Genomic DNA, 20,071 nt, shown 5'->3' with positions numbered 1-20,071 from the left:
TTTTTTGTTATTGGATGGGTTGAATACGTTACTTTTTGCTGCATTTGATTTAGCGTGTGATAGGAATATGACACTACCTCGTTCAAGTGTCGTGGTTAAGTGCAAATGTTTCTTTCTATTTGCTCTTCTTAATTCAATAGCATTTTTTTAACATTTATCATTGTTTTCTTTGTCGGATCAGACATTACAAGATTGGTGCAGAACATGAAAGTACGACAAAGGTTTTTTTGGTTTCTGTATTCCTGCTTCTCTTTTGCTATAATTTTAATCTTTATTAATGTAAAACTTGATTACCATAATCTGTAGTATGGTCAGTACATAGTGGTAACTTCCATTGGATCGAACAAGTTTATGAAATGCTTTTCTATATGACTTGTGCATCTATTAGTTGCTTATTGGCACTGCTCTTATTCTAAGACGTGGAAATAATGCAATTTTCTAGAATGAAATGCCTAAAGTTGTCAACATAATCCGGACAAGTCCATTTATTAATTCCTTGACCAAAGTTTGGCTTTATATCGAGTTAATGTATTTATCCAGAATAAGCACTGCGAGTAGTACAAACAGTAGTGTATGTTACTTAACAAATCGGTTGTTGGCATATCCATTCTGTTAGAGAGTAGGTTGAAATATGATCTCTTAGCGGATTTCAAGGAAATAAAATGAATTAAAGAGATTATTTTAGTTGTTTCTGATTAGGGCCTCATTGTGTTTTTGAATGCTCATTACTCATTTTTAGCACGCCTCAAATATGTATTGATGGTGAATTTGAGGTGAATTTTTTTATGATTCAATTGCTGTGAAGTATGGATCATATGAATTTTAATGAAATTTTCATCTGATATTTATGCGATTGGTTGGAGAAGCCAACAGACTAAAAACACTTCATTTGTGTGTGCTTCTAATTATAAGCATCAGGGTTTGATGGTTGTGTTTGCCTCTCACAGTAGTCTACTTACGCCTCAAATTATGTTGACTTTTTTTTTATCAAGTAGAAAAAAGATTTTGATTCTACAAAAAGAACCAAGCTTTTTTTAATTTCCCTTCTGGTGATGTAGTAGACTACTGTGAGAGAACAGAGAAGTGGAAGGTATTGTTGTGCTAAATGCTAATGTGAACATCAGAGTTGAGCTTTTTGTTCACCTTATTTCCTAATATACATATCTAGGTAACCAACATAGAATAATTTATAAAATGGGGCGAGAATGTTAATGTGCCGAATTCTGTATTAAAAGAAGTGTTTTTTAAAGAGAACATTTTATATTGTGCTGTTCTATTTAGAGTCTCTGCAAACATTTTTAGAATGCAGTCTTTTTTACTTTACACCTATTATGTCACAAGTTTTATTAATGGCACCTTGTTTACTTGTACCTATTGGGTAAGCCAAATGATCCTTCTCACACCTTCAAGTTTCTGCAATGTATTTGTAAAGTTGGTGAATATTGATTTCTTGTTCTATTTCGATTAATCAAATTCTCAACTGTTTCCTCTTTCTGTCATGTTTCTTGAACATTAATTTAAATGGATTTTAGGAAAATACAAGCTGTTTTTCGGCCAATTTTATGTGGCAATGACGTGTGAATCCACCAATTTTTATTGTGCAAATAGTGAACTTGATATTATATGTTTAAGTAGTTTTCATTGTCTTTATCTTTCTTTAATATATTCCTAGATCTAACTTGAACAATACTATTCATAGTCAGTGAGTTGCCATTCTTGTAATACTATGAACACTTACTTATACAGGGGATATTGCTTGGATTAGCTAACACTGCTGGAGTTCTGAAGTGTGCTCAATCTGTGTGCAGGTATAAATATTAATTGTGTGTATTATTTTGACAGCTGGTAAATACTACTTTGACACATGATTTTTATTTTTTTAAAATACAATGATGTATGAATAAGTTTTTTTATATTTAAGTTTTTTTTTTATTTATTATGTGGTGTTCTCTTATAAAAATGTTTGGAATATTTTGGGAAAGAAAATTTGGGATAAGATCTGACACCTAAGTAATTATATCATATAAATTAAATTATCATTGTGTATATATGTGCGTGTGTGTATTGATAAAATCTCATAATTATTTCATATAAATGAAAAAGGTTTGTTTACGAGATGGATAAGGAATGGATGTATCTGCTCTCTAGGCTTGTACCCGAGTATGAAGAAGGGGTAAAATAATTTATAGAACAAGCTCGGAACTATGCATAAACACGTGAAGTAATCTTATGTCCTTGCAAGCGTTGTAAAAATAAGAAGTATATGAAATTTGACCAAGTGTATGACCACTTAATTATTAAGGGGTTCGATCCTTCTTACACTATTTGGGTCTTCCATGGTGAAACTTATAACTCACAATCTCAAGCTGCTATGTCTGAGGCAAAAAATTATGAGTTTGATGATTTATATAAATGAAAAAGGTTTGTTTACGAGATGGATAATGAATAGATGTATCTGCTCTCTAGGCTTGTACCCGAGTATGAAGAAGGGGTAAAATAATTTATAGAACAAGCTCGGAACTATGCAGAAACACGTGAAGTAATCTTATGTCCTTGCAAGCGTTGTAAAAATAAGAAGTATATGAAATTTGACCAAGTGTACGACCACTTAATTATTAAGGGGTTCGATCCTTCTTACACTATTTGGGTCTTCCATGGTGAAACTTATAACTCACAATCTCAAGCTGAAGGTAGTTCAGGAGGAGTTCAGAAACAGGATGAAAGTAGAGAGGCATATCACTTATATAAGGATGTTTTTTTTTTCCTGAAGAAGAGATTGGACACACTATGTCTGAGGCAAAAGATTATGAGTTTGATGATTTATTAAAAGATGCGGAAACTCCTCTCTTCCCTGGTTGTACATATTACACAAAGTTGTCAGCAGTCGTCACACTATTCAATTACAAGTCTACTAATGGTCACACATACAATAGTTTCAATGACCTCCTTAAGATTTTATGTGACATGCTTTCAGAAAACAACACACTTCCAGAAACTGTTTACACGATGAGAAAGTTGTTGAAACCATTTGATTTATAATATGAGAAGATTCATGCTTGCCCAAATGATTGTTGTCTATTTAGAAAGGAGCTTCAAGATCTGGACTCGTGTCCAAAGTGTGGATCCTCAAGATGGAAGATAGACAAAGTTACCACCAAAGTTTGTAAAGGAGTTCCTGAAAAGGTCCTACGGTATTTTCAATTGATACTGTGGGGACCCGGACACTAATCATACTCTTAATCATCATTAGGACAATTTAATCAATTATAATAAATAGGGTCTAATTTTTTTTTTTTAAAAATGCGGAATGTAATGGGATTCAATCTAATATACATATTAGTATTAAAGTACAAGTCTTGTACTGTATATATAATCATTCAACTAAGGTTTAACAACTAAATGTCAAGTGTCCAACCTTATCTCTAATCCAAGTCCGTAGTCTCCACTCTAATCACGATCCATCTTCATCTCCTCGACCCTGAACTTGTCCCATCTGTTGTCATGCACACATACAAACACGACAACAGCCGGATAACTCCGGTGAGAATAAAATCCCAGTATAAATCAATGAAACATGCAATCATATAAACAATGTAAAAACATGTAACACATATCGGTAATATATATCAAATCTGAAAGCATAATCAATATAAAACTGTCAATCAGACTCGTGACTCCACATCTCAGACTAGACTCAATCCTAGTCTAGGGATCCCGGTTTCCAGATGTTGGTATTTCTATATCGAACATCAGAAATAGAAGAAAATGCAATTCTAACCACTTCGATATAACCAAACATCCGGTGTCTTGACCTATCCGTCACAGACTGTGGCACTATCGCCAATTCACTATCTTGTGACAATGTGCAATGTGCCCGTGACGATTCCATCACTATCGGCACTTATGTCACAAGATCACTCGTCTAATACTCATCTAATGCATGATTCCTATAAATCAATAGAACAAACATATCAAATCAAATTAATGAACACAATAATAATAATAAGTATGTGATTTAGGGAACCTCAAGTATATCCTACTCAAATCGATCTCCCAATACCACATTGACTTATACCTTTCTTTTATTGCAGTTCTGACGCCGTTCCCGTGTGGAATTCAAATTCTGTCAATCCTCAATCTGGCAATGACAATATCAATAATATCATATTAATATACTGCTCAAATTAATACCAAATCTGATCAATCTGGATTCAACTCAAAACCAACGGCATAATTGCACAATCCTGATATCCCGGTCATTACAATCTCAACAGATATTAATTACAATCCATAACTAATATACAATGCAATCGGTAATCAATCCACAATCCAAATCTGTCCAATATCAATCGATATATTCTGAAAAATCATAACAATTCCGTAATCGATCTGTTTCTCAATCTGACTTCGATTCTACGATGTCTAACATGTCAAGAACATCATATATGAATCCTATTCAATTCTGACAATAGCATAATTTCAAATGATATCAGAAGTCAATCAAACTTACGGCCTGTAGTACTGTCAACGATAGGATCACAGTTTTGAAGTCAGATTACGATTCGGACGGACGGATTTTTTGCACGATTGAAACTTGAAGCACATGACTCGCGCATATGCTCGAGGTCCACTGGAATTCAGTTTAACTTCTCGCATGACTCGCGCATATGCGCGAGGTTCTCTGGACATGGACTTGGCTCCTCGCACATCTCGCGCATATGCGCGCCTTCACGCCGCCCATATGCGCGAGGTCTTCTACCCACCTCGCGCATGTGCGTGCATCACATCGCGCATGTGCGCGAGAGGTACTGTCCTCGCACATTCGATAACACATGCAATCACATTTCAAGCCTCGAAACGATCCTTCATAATTATATCAATTCAAAATCAATAATCGCAGATTAGCATGTTTTAAATTTTCGGGCATTACATTTCTCCCCTCCTAAGATATGAGTTCGTCCCCGAAATCTCAGACAATCATATCATAGACAGTAAACAGATGCAATAAACGGAACAATAGCAACTAAAATAGCGAAGCTGCAATAAAAGACACATCATCGAAATAAGTCTTGGGAACTCCTGTCTCATATCTGATTCAGTCTCCCAGGTGGCTTTTTCAATGTCATGACGAGTCCATTGAACTTTCACAAGAGGAATAGTCTTTGTTCTAAGTTGCTTTTCCTTGCGATCGATAATCTGGATCGGTTTTTCGACATAACTTAGACTTTCATCAAGTTCTGCCTCGTTTGGCTGAATAATGTGAGAATCATCAGGAGGATATTTCCGCAGCATAGATACATGAAAGACATCATGTATCCCCAATAATAAAGGCGGTAATGCTAGTTGACAGGCACGGTCTCCTATCTTCTCGAGAATTTCATATGGACCAACGTATCGTGGAGACAACTTTCCTTTCTTGCCAAATCTGACAACTCCTCGGAAAGGTGAAATCTTCAAAAATACTCGATCTCCAGTCTCAAATACCAACGGTCGTCGTCTGATGTTGGCATATTTGGTCTGTCGGTCCTGAGCTGCCTTCATTTTCTTCTGAATCAGCTTCACTTTCTCAGTCATATCTCTTATCATGTCAGGTCCAGTTTCAGGAACTTCAGAGATATCATCCCAATACAGAGGGGATCTGCATTTCTTTCCGTACAACGCTTCGAATGGAGCCATCTCAATACTCGTCTGATAGCTATTGTTGTACGAAAACTCGCAAAGAGGCATGGCATCCTGCCAATTAGTGCTAAAGTCGAGCTCTACAGCTCTCAGCATATCCTCCAATGTCTGAATCGTCCGTTCTGACTGTCCGTCAGTCTGGGGATGATATGCGGTACTCAGATGTAACTTCGTACCGAGAGCCTGCTGCAAACTCTGCCAGAAGTGCGAAGTAAACCGAGGATCACGGTCTGAAACAATTGACTTCGGCACTCCGTGCAATCTGACCACCTCTCTGACATAAATATCGACCATCTGGTCATATCTGTACGTCATTTTGTATGGAATAAAACATGCAGATTTGGTCAATCGATCAATCACAACCCAAATCGCATCACAACCTTTGGAGGAACGTGATAATTGCGTCACAAAATCCATGGAAATGTGATCCCATTTCCATTCAGGAATAGATAAACTGTGCAGTAGACCTCCTGGTTTCTTTCTTTCTGCTTTCACCTGTTGGCAATTCAGACACTTGATACAAATTTAGTAACATCAGATTTCATCTGTTTCCACCAATACTGTGTCTTCAAATCATTATACATTTTTCTGCCACCATGATGAATGCTAAAACGACTGTTGTGCGCTTCAGCTAGTATCCTTTGTCTCAATTCTGAAACATTCGGCACAACAATGCGATTATTCACATACAAAACATTGTCACGAACTTTATATTCCGATTGATGTCCAGCTCTGACCATGGCAATCGAATTCTGTACATTCTGATCAACTTTCTGTGCCTCTTTGATTCTGAATATCAGTTCTGGTTCAGCTCGAATAGCACACAATCTCAGATGCTGACGATCTGTTTCAAAGGCTAATCCAGACAAACAACAATTTTCTACCAAATTGGAAACACCAATTGTCGACAAGGATAAAGAACATACCTTTCGACTTAGTGCATCTGCTACTGCATTGAATTTCCCTGGATGGTACTTGATTTCACAATCGAAATCCTTTAGTAAATGAAGCCATCTTCGTTGCCTCATATTCAGCTCGGATTGCGAAAACAGGTACTTCAGGCTTTTGTGATCAGAATAGATTTCAAACTTTTCACCATACAGATAATGTCGCCATATCTTCAAAGCAAAGACAATGGCCGCCAATTCAAGATCATGAATTGGATAACGAGTCTCATGGGGCTTCAGCTGTCTTGAGGCATAAGCAATAACATGTCCTCGCTGCATCAAAACACAACCCAATCCTCGGTGAGATGCATCACAATAAACCACAAAATCACCTGTACCTGACGGAATCGTCAAGATCGGGGCACTGGTCAGTCTTTTCTTCAATTCAAGAAAGCTGGTCTCACAGTCTTCAGACCAGACAAATGGAGCATTTTTCTGAGTCAACTAGGTAATAGGCTTGGAAATACTCGAGAAATCTTTAATAAATCGACGATAATATCCGGTCAAACCTATAAAACTGCGAATTTCGGGCACTGATGTCGGTCTCGGCCAAGAAATCAATGCCTCACCTTACTGGGATCAACTGATATACCATCTCCGGATATAATATGCCCCAGAAATACAACCTGTCTCAACCAAAATTCGCACTTCGACAGTTTAGCATATAATTTCTCAGCCCTCAGAATTCTCTAACACAGTTCTTAAATGCTCTGCGTGCTCAATCATATTCTTTGAATAAATCAATATATCATCAATGAATATGATAACAAAATCATCCAAATATCTCTGAAAGACACGGTTCATCAACCCCATAAATACAGCCGGTGCATTCGTCAAACCAAATGGCATGACAATAAAATCATAGTGTCCATACCTGGTTTGGAATGCTGTCTTCGAGATATCAGAATCCCTGACTCTGAGCTGATGGTATCCAGATCTCATATCGATATTGGAATATACAGATGAACCCTGCAACTGATCAAACAAATCATCAATGCGAGGCAAGGGATATTTATTCTTTACCGTTGCTTTATTCAGTTGCCGGTAGTCGATACAGAGTCTCATTGAACCGTCCTTTTTCCTCACAAACAGTACAAGAGCACCCAAGAAGACACACTCGGTCTGATATACCCCTTGGCCAGTAAATCCTCCAACTATTCTTTTAGCTCTTTCAATTCTATCGGTGCCATTCTGTACGGAGCTCTCGAAATCGGAACTGTACCTGGTATTAACTCAATGCTGAAGTCTATCTCTTGAATCGGAGGCAAACTAGGAATCTCATCTGGAAAGACAGCAGCAAACTCACACACCACTGGCAAATCCGCCAATGATGGACTCGATTTCAGTATATCAACTGAATAGACAAGGAATCCATCCGCTCTTTTCTGCAATAATCGAGTCATATTTATAGCAGATATCAAAGGAATTCTGGCTCGAGAACCCTTACCATAAAATTTCCACTCCTCAGCCATTTCAGGTCTGAATCTTACAATCTTGTGGAAACAATCTACAGTAGCTCTGTACTTGGTTAACGTATCAATACCAATAATACAATCAAAATCGGACAACCCAAGCACAATACAGTCTAATTCAATTTCATATCCATCATACTGCAGTATACAAGATCTAATAGACTTCATTGATATCAAACCTGTCCCTAACGGAGAAGAGACAGACACTACCGCAGACAATGACTCAACAGGCAAAGCATGACTCAATGCAAATCGTTCAGAAATAAAAGTATGTGAAGCACCGGTATCAATCAATACATATGCAGGGTAACCACATAAAAAAAAGTTACCTGCAACAACGTCATCTAGTGCTTCCTGAGCCTGCTCCTCAGTCAAAGCGAACACTCTGGCCTGCTGTCTAGGAGGTTGGCTCACCGTCTGGCTACCTCCTGGCCTCTGCTGTGACTGAGATGGTGCTGGCTGAAATGAATGAAATGCAGCTGGTGGTCGTCTACCAGTCTGAGCTACTGATCCAGATGATTCAGAACCCTGTGACCTCTGAGTATCTCTCTGGGGACAAATTCTAGCATAGTGTCCCTGCTACCTACAGATATGGCAACTGCCGAACACTCCTCGGCACTGCTCAGTGGAATGCTTCCCTCCACAAGTGCTACAATAAGGTCCTGTATAGCTCTGGCTCTGTCGAGTACTCCCAAAGCTAGAAGAACTGCTTCCCTCTAGCCTTGAAGAAGTCCTTCTTTCCGCCACTGCTGCTGCCACTCTCAAACCGGGGAGGTGGTTGCTGTGGTCTCGGTGCTGGAGGCACAAACGAAGCTCCTCTCTGTCTCATCAGACCGGCTTCGGCGCCCTTGGCTCTATTCAAAGCATCAGTAAAGTTGTTCGGTCTCCCGGTATTCACCAAGGTAAAGATTTCCGGATTCAGGCCATTAATGAACTGATCAGCAACGGCTTCGTCAATTTCGGCCATATGTGGACCAAATCGTAGCAATGTAGAGAACTTGGCCACATATTCTTCAATGTTTAGTTGACCTTGTCTCAAGTTCGCAAACTCTGTTCCCTTATCCTTCCTGTACGACACTGGAAAGAACCTCTGATAAAATTCAGTTCTAAACACATTCCAGGTAATAACAGTACCTCGATGCTCCAATGCCCGCTTGGTTGTAATCCACCAGTTCTTTGCAACATCATGCAACTGATGCCCTATCAGCTTTACTCTCCGCTCATCTGTGTAATCTAAAGACTCGAACAACATCTCAATATCGTCCAGCCAACTCTCACAATTCACTGCTGTCTCAGTAGCCTTCAATGTAGGTGGATGGAACGACTGAAATCTCTTCAGCAATGTCTCCATTGGTGTTGCTGTCACATCCATTGGAGGATTCGAAGTATTGCCCTGTTCCGGTACTCTTCGTGGATGCATACCTGATTATCAAAAGGGTTAGCAACCAAATATAACAAATCTGTTTCAGTCCTCCTCCGATCATCTTACTGCTGATCCAGAATCGACTCTGATTCATTCTCAATAACACATGTTTTCAAATCAAATCAGATAAACAGATAAACATGCATTATAAAGCAGTAAATCATTCTAGCAATCAAAAGTAGGAAAGAAAACACATTCTACCCCGCTCACTAGCTCCTATCTCAATCTAAAAAATCTATCGCTCTGATACCACCTGTTGTGGGGACCCGGACACTAATCATATTCTTAATCATCATTAGGACAATTTAATCAATTATAATAAACAGGGTCTAATTTTTTTTTAAAAAATGCGGAATGTAATGGGATTCAATCTTATATACATAACAGTATTAAAGTACAAGTCTTGTACTATATACAATCATTCATCTAAGGTTTAACAACTAAATGTCAAGTGGTCAACCCTATCTCTAATCCAAGTCCGTAGTCTCCACTCTAATCACGATCCATCTTCTTCTCCTCGACCCTGAACCTGTCCCACCTGTTGTCATGCTCACATACAAACACGACAATAGCCGGATAACTCCGGTGAGAATAAAATCCCAGTATAAATCAATGAAACATGCAATCATATAAACAATGTAAAAACATGTAACACATATCTGTAATATATATCAAATCTGAAAGCATAATCAATATAAAACTGTCAATCAGACTCGTGACTCCACATCTCAGACTAGACTCAATCCTAGTCAAGGGATCCCGGTTTTCAGATGTTGGTATTCCTATATCGAACATCAGTAATAAAAGAAAATCCAATTCTATCCACTTCGATATAACCAAACATCCGGTGTCTTGACCTATCCGTCACAGACTGTGGCACTATCGCCAATTCACTATCTTGTGACAATGTGCAATGTGCCCGTGACGATTCCATCACTATCGGCACTTATGTCACAAGATCACTCGTCTAATACTCATCTAATGCATGCTTCCTATAAATCAATAGAACAAGCATATCAAATCAAATCAATGAATACAATAATAATAATAAGTATGTGATTTAGGGAACCTCGAGTATATCCTACTCGAGTCGATCTCCCAATACCACATTGACTTATACCTTTCTTTTATTGCAATTCTGACGCCGTTCCCGTGTGGAATTCAAAGTCTGTCAATCCTCAATCTGGCAATGGCAATATCAATAATATCATATCAATATACTGCTCAAATTAATACCAAATCTGATCAATCTGGATTCAACTCAAAACCAACGGCATAATTGCACAATCCTGATATCCCGGTCATTACAATCTCAACAGATATTAATTACAATCCATAACTAATATCCAATGCAATCGGTAATCAATCCACAATCCAAATCAGTCCAATATCAATCGATATATTCTGAAAAATCATAACAATTCCATAATCGATCTGTTTCTCAATCTGACTTCGATTCTACGATGTCTAAAATGTCAAGAACATCATATATGAATCCTATTCAATTCTGACAATAGCATAATTTCAAATGATATCAGAAATTAATCAAACTTACGGCCTGTAGTAGCTGTCAACGATAGGATCACAGTATTGAAGTCAAATTACAATTCAAACGGACGGATTTTTTGCACGATTTAAACTTGAAGCACAAGAAGCTAAACTTTCTCCCGGAAGCTCCCGTTTCTTTTTTCCTTGTTATCTGAGAATAAAAGCTTGTTTATGTATATATATAGCATGCCCAAAGCTAGGTAGCTCGCTTCTTTGCAAAACACGTCTCGCGCATATGCGCGACCTCAACTGGCGCATATGCACGAGACCTACTGGTCTCCGCGATAAGCCTCTCGGCAGCTCGCGCATATGCGCGAGGTCCACTCGAATTCAGTTTAACATCTTGCATGACTCGCGCATATGCGCGCACCACTTCCGCGTATATGCGCGAGGTTCTCTGGACATGGACTTGGCTCCTTGCACATCTCGCGCATATGCGCGCCTTCACGCCGCGCATATGTACGAGGTCTTCTGCCCACCTCGCGCATGTGCGCGCATCACATCGCGCATGTGCGCGAGAGGTACTGTCCTCGCACATTCGATAACACATGCAATCACATTTCAAGCCTCAAAACGATCCTTCATGATTATATCAATTCAAAATCAATAATCGCAGATTAGCATGTTATAAATTCTCGGGCATTACAGATACCAAGACTGAAAAGGATGTTTAAATCAAAACAAAATGCTAAAGAGTTGATTTGGCACTCCAAACACAAAAGTCAAGATCATAAGATGCGTCATCCAGTTGATTCAGTAGCTTGGGATACGATAGATCATAAATGGCCTGATTTTGCATGAGATCCTAGAAATCTCCGCCTTGGTCTTGCAACAGATGGATTCAACCCTTTTGGTGACCTTAGTTCCAGATATAGTTGCTGGCCAGTTATTTTGGTAAATTATAACCTTCCTCCATTGTTGTGCATGACAAAGGAAAATCTTATGTTGACATTACTGATTCCAGGTCCGAAGCAACTGGGAAATGATATAGATGTATACTTGGAACCCTTTGTGGAGGATTTGAAGGAGTTGTGGGACACCGGTGTGGAGGCATATGATGCATTTAGCAAGTAAATGTTCAATTTAAAGACTATTTGAATGTGGACAATGAATGATTTTCCAGCTTATGGAAACCTAGCTGGATGTGTCACAAAAGGGAAACCCGGTTGCCCAATATGTGGTGAAGACATATTTTCTATGTGGCTTAAGTATAGTAGAAAGTTTGCATACTTAGGCCACAAGAGATTTCTTGCTCCTAATCATCTATTTCGTCAGAAAAAAAAGTGGTTTAATGGGAAAAAAAGAGAGTAAAGGAAAACCTAGACCTTTGAATGGGTTAGAAATTGCCGATGCATTGAAAGGTATTGAAAATGACAGGGTAAAAAGCAAAAGGGTGAGACTATCAACACTTTGAGGAAAAAGAGGAAGAAGCAGGATAGTTCAAAAGAGGTACAAAAACCAGTTCAAAGGTGGAAGAAAAAGTCAATTTTTTTCGAGTTTCCATATTGGAGTGTAAATTATTGTGCACTCTATTCATTAGATTTGGCAATTTTTTTTATTTTTTGTTCCTAAAACGTTAGAAATATTCTGAACTAACACTATGAAGCTTGTTGATGGTTACCTTTAGGTGCTCCTGCTACGTCATAACTTAGATGTGATGCATGTTGAAAAGAATGTATGCGAGAATATCATAGGCATATTATTAAACCTGAAGACAAAATTTAAAGATGGTGTGAATGCTCGCAAAGATTTGGTACACTTAAAAATTAGACACGAATTACATCCTCAAGAAAAAAGAGAAAATAAATATCATTTGCCTGCTGTCCCGTACACACTGTCCAAAAAAGAAATGAATGTATTTTGCTCTAGGTCGAAGAAATTAAAGTTACCCGATGGATATGGCTCAAATATTGGTAACTGTGTTTCTGTAGAAGAGCGCAAGCTTATTGGGCTGAAATCTCATGATTGCCATGTTCTGATGCAACAATTGCTATCAGTAGCATTGAGAAATCTTCTACCGAAAGGTCCACGCAATGCTATACTTCTGTTGTGTGTATTTTACAATGAATTATGTCAAAGAGTATTAGACAGAAACTGTTTAGAACAACTTGAGGAGAATATTGCTGAAATTCTATGCATGTTGGAAAGGTATTTTCCACTCGCTTTCTTTACCATCTCGGTTCACTTGACAATTCATTTAGCAAGAGAGGCTCGCTTGTGTGGGCCAGTCCAATTTCGTTGGATGTATCCATTTGAAAGGTATAAAATAATCATTAATCTTTTTGACAAATTTTATATTATATAAATATTTAGAGTATGCTATCAACACTTCTTTAATGTGAATTTTACTTTGTGATTTAGATTTATGAAAATACTAAAAGGGTATGTGAAGAACCGGCGAGACCAGAAGGTTGCATAGCTGAGTGTTACCTCGCAGAAGAACGAATGGCATTTTGTAGTGCTTATATAAAATATGCTTCTAGTATTGGTGTTCGTTCTAATACGAACACTACAAGAAAAGTGGGTTTCCGCGGCGTGCAATATGCGCCGCGGAAAGATATCTGCGGCGTGCATGGCATGCGGCAACGCAAGCTGTAAAGTTGAAAGCCGTGTTAAGTTTGAAACTATTGGCAGCGTGTGGTTTACGCTGCGGTTTACTCTAATAACGGCGTGCGGAGTGTGCTATTGAAGTTATCTTTCGGCAGCGTGCCCCGCACGCTATGGTTAAAAGTTTCAATGTCGTGCAAAACATGTTGTTGATATGTTCACGCTGTGGTTAAAAGTATCCATGGCGTGCGCAAAATATGATGTTGATATGTTGAACAATTGGCAGCGTGCATTGCACGCTGTGGTTAAAAGTATCCATGGCGTGCACAAAACATGCTGTTGATATGTTAAACAATGCACGCTGCGGTTAAAAGTATCCATGGCGTGCGAAATATGCTGTTGATGATTCATTGGCCGCGTGTACTGCACGCTACGGTTAAAAGTAACCATGGCATGCGCAATATGCTGTTGATAAGGTGAGCTATTGACAGCGAGCAACACGCTGCAATTAAAATTAGTGATATGTTTGTAGGGTGCAATGCAAGCTGTAATTGATATATTGTACGCTGTCGATTTGGTTTATCAGCAACGTGCAGCACACTAACGTTATTTATATCATTATGAACCAAAATTTAAACAATAATATCTAAACTCAAATGATTTATCACATCACATCCAACCAATCACCGGAATTAAAGCAAAATAATAAGATAACATAAAAACTAAGTAATTAAAGTCAATTCTCCTTTATCCAATAAGACAAAATATTTTATAAACTAAACAAAATACTCAGTAATATAATGGTTTGATGCAACAGTGTCTCTAACCCTAAACCAATAGGATCTGTATCAGTCACACAAAACGATAAATTTAGAAAACCATGCTATTGTGCTTTCAAGTGCATCATCCAGAAAAATCATTTCAGAATTCGGTCGAATTAAGTCTACCTGCTCTACAAGAACTCTATCAACCCAAACTTTCCAACAAGATGCACCAAGAGGAACGTGATGCACTTTTACCGCTGGATCTGTGGATGCAATTCGACCTTCAGCAACAACTCCATCACCACACCAATGAAGCAACTTATATTTAGTATTTTCAGGGATATCTCCATGACTCACATTCTTTACATTTGACTGCATATAAACAATACAAAGTGTTAATTATGCCATATCTATTTTTATAACAAATGTGGTTTAGATAACACAAACTTTTAAGATAGTTACCCGAGATGTTGGTTGACATTATCAACAGTACCACTTTTTTTGAGACGATTGATATCACAGCCACTACCAATATCATTCTCAATCCGAATGCTACCACCACTACCAACCTACATATTGAGATAAAGCAAAAAATATGTCAAACAACAAAAAATATGTCAAACAACCTACATAAACAAGCAACCTGATGCAGCCTCTAGAGGGAATTTTGACATTGAGCACATCAAGGATCAGTCAACCGCTGGTATGTGAAAATATGAAAACTAGTACTTTAAAATAATCACACATCTATTGAATATGAAAACTTGTACTTTGAAATAATCACACATCAATTCAAAGTTATTTTTTCCATTCGAAAATGACAGCATTCTCAACTGCAGATATTACAAATCTGGACTAACATTGAACTCATTTCAGATATTCTTAACAGTAAGTTATGGGTGGGAAAAGGCACGGACTGGCAGCCAAAATCTATGGTAACCCTCCATGCAGTTGCTAATAAACACCAACTTACAACAGAATGATGGTAAGCTTGAAAAAGAGGCTTTCCAAAAAAGAAAAATTGAAGAGAAGCAAGACTCAAATATGTACATGGTTCAGCCAATTCAAGTTTAAGCATATATTACTTTAGTTTCACTTGCTGATGATTAATTATAATTCAAAACAGGACTTCAGATTAAATTCCAAGCAATGAAGGCTGGAAAAAAATGGGGAAATTGTTTCAATTCGCATATCCACATCCATGAGTCCTATTATAATGAAAATATGTCAAACGACAAATCTCCAATGTAAGAAGCTTCATTAGATTACTTCTAGGTTTACCTTGATATGGATACATTATAATTTCATTATTTAGTAAGGAAGCCAATATACAAATTATTATGACCACATCAACCAAATTAAACATAAAAATTCAAGTGCAAAATAAAAATACATTAAAGCTACAAAGTAAACTAAATAAGACTAGTGAAACTTATACCATTTTTCTTCCCAACAAAAAAAATTAATAAAACAAAATCATAGGTCACTAAACCAAAATTCTCAACAGCATCAATACAAATTATTTTATCTGTTGTTGTTTAATTACTAACCTGTTCTTGCTCATTTTGTTGCCTCATATTTTGGAAAACAATGGACCTCATTTGTTGCACTTCTTGTTGAAGGTTGTGCATCATACTTTGAAGTTTTTTAATAGTTCCATTTTGTTGCAAAGATGCTCCAACTTTTGAAGGTGTAACTCCGAAGCCCAGTCCACGCACTCTACCTCGAATTTCCTTCTCAAATACAAGGCTAATCGCATCCTCAGCAATGTTAGTAGTGTTTTGAGTTTCAGGTGCACATTCTTCTATTTCTTTCTGCAAATAACAAACAAATAATTTTTGAGAAAATAATGAATTTAAGTTGACCATTTTTTTTTACAGAAATAATTTTATTACCATTTTTTCTCCTACAGCTTCACCACGAGGTTGTCCATTTTTCTTCTTATGGCCTTCCACCCATACTTTTGTTCTTGTAATTGGTATATCAGCAGAACTTGTTTTTTCCTTGAGTAAGAGGCATAGAGAAATATATGAAAAATTCATTAGGAACATAATTCAAAAAATGTATCATTACAATTAAAAATAAAAAAACTTTGAGAAGAACTTTCATAATGTATTTCAAATAATAATAATTACCATAATGTTAGCCAAATGGGCATAACCTCTCCTGCTCATTGTGTGGTTGTGTATTTGCTTTCCCCTCATTGCCTTAAATTTTTCACTCTTCTCCTAAAAATAAAAAAACATATAACATATTCATATATAATTTATTAGTCACACGATCGCTAAAAATTAAAGAATTGATCTAATGCACGAATGCCACATAATGGGTATAAATGAAAAATGAAGGCCCTTATTTTTATAAACAAGTCCCACTGGGTTTGATCCATAAATAGTCAAAAAATCCATAACAATGAATTGATACTTATTTGAAATGGTGATGATCGTGTCTTCTTTACAAACAAGACCCATTGGTTTTGATCCATAAATTCGGGCTTCAAAAGACAGAGATCTCGTGAAGTCACTCGACCATCATCAACTTCTCGTACAAGTATTTGGAGTTTGGACTTTCTATCACGCCACAATTTACCTAACTTTTGAAAAATTGAATGTTTCTCCCACTCCTCAACTTTATAGTTCAACTACACATTAACAAGCATAAAAATATTTATACATTTTGTCATAATATAGGAATAAAAAAACAGTGATAAGTATTACCTGAAGACAACACCACATATTATTCTTCATTTCCTCGTCTAAGTCATCCCATCGAGCTAATGTGTGTGGCACAAATTCTTTTACCATGCAACCTAGAAAAGTGGCGTACGTGACCTAATTATCTCCAATTGCCTGTCCAAACTCATTACGTTCCAGATCTTTGGGCTGTTGTTGGCCACTAACCAAATGAAACTTTGATGGACCTCGTCCTTTTTTCTTATTAGTTTTGGCGTCATCAACTAGCTCTTTATCACGCAAATATTCTGATGAATTAGGTGGAGTGTTGGAGTCCACTCTCGATAGCTTATTAGCTATATTTTCCTACAAAATAGAATAAAGAGATATTATCATGTAAAATTGAGACTTCGTTAATATTAAAATAAACCAAAATTAACAAAATAACAAAATATCACCTGAACTTCATCTACAGATACCTTGCTGCGTTTTTGGCCCAATCTGCTCATTTTTTAATGCTGTATATGAAGATAGAGTCAAACATGTAATATAACATGATAATTCAGTGAAAATAAAAAAAACAGACAAATATATTGCAACAGTAAATAAAGTGTAATGGAACCTTTTAAATTAACTATAAAATCTACAACCGAAAATTTCAATCACGGGTCAGTCACATCAATGCCCTCATACTAATTTCTCGCATACGGTTCTTTCTCAGTGATGTTAATCTCAAGTGTGGACACATCAAGAGGTGTGGATGATGTATAGGCTTCCTCTTCAAGGAAATTCATGTTATGCATACCCCGAGGCGGCACTTTCAGCAACACATACCAGTTTGATTCGTCAGTGTCTCTAGAATAAAATACTTATTTTGCTTGTGATTCTAAAATGAAAGGATCACCTTCAAAAGTTCTTAGACCTTGGTGTAAGTTGACCAGTGTAAAAGCATCTTCCATTTTGATTCCATTTTCATGATTTGCCCAATCACACTTAAAAACAGGAACTTTGAAAGAATAGTAGTCTAGTAAAATAATATCTCGTATAATTCCATAGTATAATACTCTTCCAACAGTATGTGAATAATCATTCGCACTAGACTGACAAACAATATCTGCTTCAATCGAAACACCACTATCTTGTGTCGACCTTTCAACATCAATTGTGTGGAATATATAACCCATATAAGATATGACATGTTTTCTTGGACCATGTGCTAGCCATTGAATTCTTTCTGATGAGTTATCACAAACATGTTTTGATGACCATTGAGAATGTTTCCATATGTCGCTTCTGTAACAATGTTTCATTAATTAAGAAACGACGATCTGTTTGTTTCAGCTCCTCAATGTGCATCCTATTTAAATCATTAAAGGGTGATTATTTGAATATATGAATTACGTAATAGACAAAGGCTAATATGATATGTAATTAACTATACTCACTGTAAGTATGGCTCAACTTCAGCAGTATTGAACAACACATATCGATGTGCAGCTTGCAACACATGGTCCTTTAAAATTTTTTCTTTTCCTTGAGAAATTGGGCGACCTTCCACTAATCCATTCTCCAAATCCTGATTCCGATTAGAACGGATACCAATACCAGCCGCTTTTTCTATATAGGTACTACAAAATCGCATTCGTTCTTCTGCAAGGTGGCCTTGCTCGGTTCTTCACATACTCTTTAAGTGTTTTCATAAATCTAAAGAAAAAAACAAATTTCACATGAAACTAGTGTTTGTAGCAAATTTAAATTATTTGTATAACATAATATTGGTCTAAAAATAAATTAATATCTATTACCTTTCAAATGGATACATTTAACGGAATTTGACAGGCCCTCACAAGCGAGCCTCTCTTGCTAAATGAATTGTCAAATGAACCGAGATAGTGAAGAAAGCGGGTGGAAAGTATCTTTCCAACATGCATAGAGTTTCAGCAATATTCTCCTCGAGTTGTTCTAAACGGTTCCTGTCTAACACTCTTTGACATAATTCATTTTAAAATGCACACAATAGAAATAGAGCACTACGTGGACCTTTAGGTAAAAGACTTCTCAATGCTACTGATAGCAATTGTTGCATTAGAACATGGCAATCATGAGATTTCAGCCCAATAAGCTTATGATCTTGTAAAGAAACACAGTTACCAATATTTGAGCTATAGCCATCGGGTAACTTTATTTTCTTCAATCTAGAGTAAAATACATTCATCTCTTTTTTAGACAATGTGTAAGGTGCAGCAGGAAAGTGATACATAGTTTCCCCTTTCTCTTGAGGATGTAATTCTTTTCTAATGTTTAAGTGCATCAAATCTTTGCGAGCATTCACACCATCTTTGGATTTTTTCTTCACGTTTAACAATGTGCCTATGATATTTTTGCAGATATTCTTTTCAACATGCATCACATCTAAGTTATGACGTAGCAGCATTCCCTGCACGTAACAATCAACACATTTCATAGTACTAGTTCATGATTCATAAAAATTTATGAACAAAAAAACAAATTTATAAAACTTGATGAATATAGTGCAAAATAACTCACACTCCAGTATGGCAAACTGAAAAAAATTGACTTCTTCTTCCACATTTGATCTGATTTTTGTGCATTTTTTAAACTATCATGCGTCTTTCTCTTTCTCTTTGCATTATTGATATTCTGACTCTTTTTTTTCCCCAGTTATTTTCAATGACTTTTACCACATTGAGAATTTCTAAACCAGTCCTTGGTTTTCTTTTTCTCTCTTTTTTCCCATTAAACCACTTCTTTTTATCACGAAATGGATGATCGGGAGCAAGAAATCTTCGGTGGCCTAAGTATGAAAACTTTCTACTGTACTTAAGCCACATAGAACATACATCTTCATCACATACTGGGCAACCAAATTTTTTTTTATGGCACATCCAACTAGGTTTCCATAAGCTGGAAAATCATTGATTGTCCACATCAAGATAGCCTTCAGATTGAACATTGACTTGCTAAATGCATCAAATGCCTCCACACCTATGTCCCACAA

At 36.9% G+C, this 20,071-nt stretch overlaps 2 protein-coding genes across 25 annotated transcripts in view; one reads left to right on the top strand and one right to left on the bottom strand.

Moving 5' to 3' along the window:
- The window catches only part of LOC140823051 (uncharacterized), a 29,644-nt gene continuing 9,573 nt past the window's right edge, over positions 1-20,071 (top strand). For 10 of the 17 annotated variants that reach the window (XR_012116129.1, XR_012116123.1, XR_012116122.1 and 7 more), the window contains exons 1-2: positions 1-210; positions 1,747-1,808. Coding sequence is in view for 2 of the 17 variants with exons in the window: in XM_073184140.1 (XP_073040241.1) it covers positions 205-210; positions 1,747-1,808 (68 nt within the window). In the remaining 15 variants the exon portion in view is untranslated. Of the gene's footprint in view, positions 222-1,746; positions 1,809-2,449; positions 2,597-16,052; positions 16,173-20,071 lie in introns of those variants that run through there. The other 7 variants (XR_012116128.1, XR_012116127.1, XR_012116124.1 and 4 more) reach the window with 4 other exon arrangements.
- LOC140823054 (uncharacterized) lies at positions 13,842-18,711 on the bottom strand. 8 transcript variants are annotated; one of them, XM_073184150.1, is made up of 8 exons: positions 18,498-18,711; positions 17,511-17,570; positions 17,098-17,418; positions 16,805-17,021; positions 16,516-16,605; positions 16,276-16,383; positions 15,931-16,194; positions 13,842-14,752 (listed from the first exon to the last, which is right to left on the bottom strand). In XM_073184150.1, exons 5-8 carry the CDS (start codon positions 16,582-16,584, stop codon positions 14,465-14,467), a joined length of 729 nt encoding a protein of 242 aa, XP_073040251.1. In that variant the 5' UTR covers positions 16,585-16,605; positions 16,805-17,021; positions 17,098-17,418; positions 17,511-17,570; positions 18,498-18,711; the 3' UTR covers positions 13,842-14,464. The 8 variants fall into 8 exon arrangements, 7 of the variants coding, with proteins under 7 accessions (XP_073040251.1, XP_073040253.1, XP_073040250.1 ...); XM_073184152.1 differs by having other exon boundaries at positions 17,532-17,570; XM_073184149.1 differs by lacking the exon at positions 18,498-18,711 and adding an exon at positions 17,675-17,923.

Source organism: Primulina eburnea, chromosome 2 (genome assembly GCF_022965805.1).
Source record: "Primulina eburnea isolate SZY01 chromosome 2, ASM2296580v1, whole genome shotgun sequence".
In the NCBI taxonomy this organism is placed as follows: domain Eukaryota; kingdom Viridiplantae; phylum Streptophyta; class Magnoliopsida; order Lamiales; family Gesneriaceae; genus Primulina; species Primulina eburnea.
Note: the sequence above shows the minus strand (reverse complement) of the source record. Positions and strands in the feature narration are given on the sequence as shown.

Excerpts from the sequence above, each read along its gene's own strand:
- LOC140823054 (XM_073184150.1), bottom strand. The coding sequence starts at position 16,584 with ATGAGGGGAAAGCAAATACACAACCACACAATGAGCAGGAGAGGTTAT. Across the intron at positions 16,384-16,515 it reads CCCATTTGGCTAACATTATG|GAAAAAACAAGTTCTGCTGA; the intron begins GTAATTATTATT and ends CTCTTACTCAAG. Across the intron at positions 14,753-15,930 it reads AACAAAATGAGCAAGAACAG|TCAAATGTAAAGAATGTGAG; the intron begins GTTAGTAATTAA and ends GTTTATATGCAG.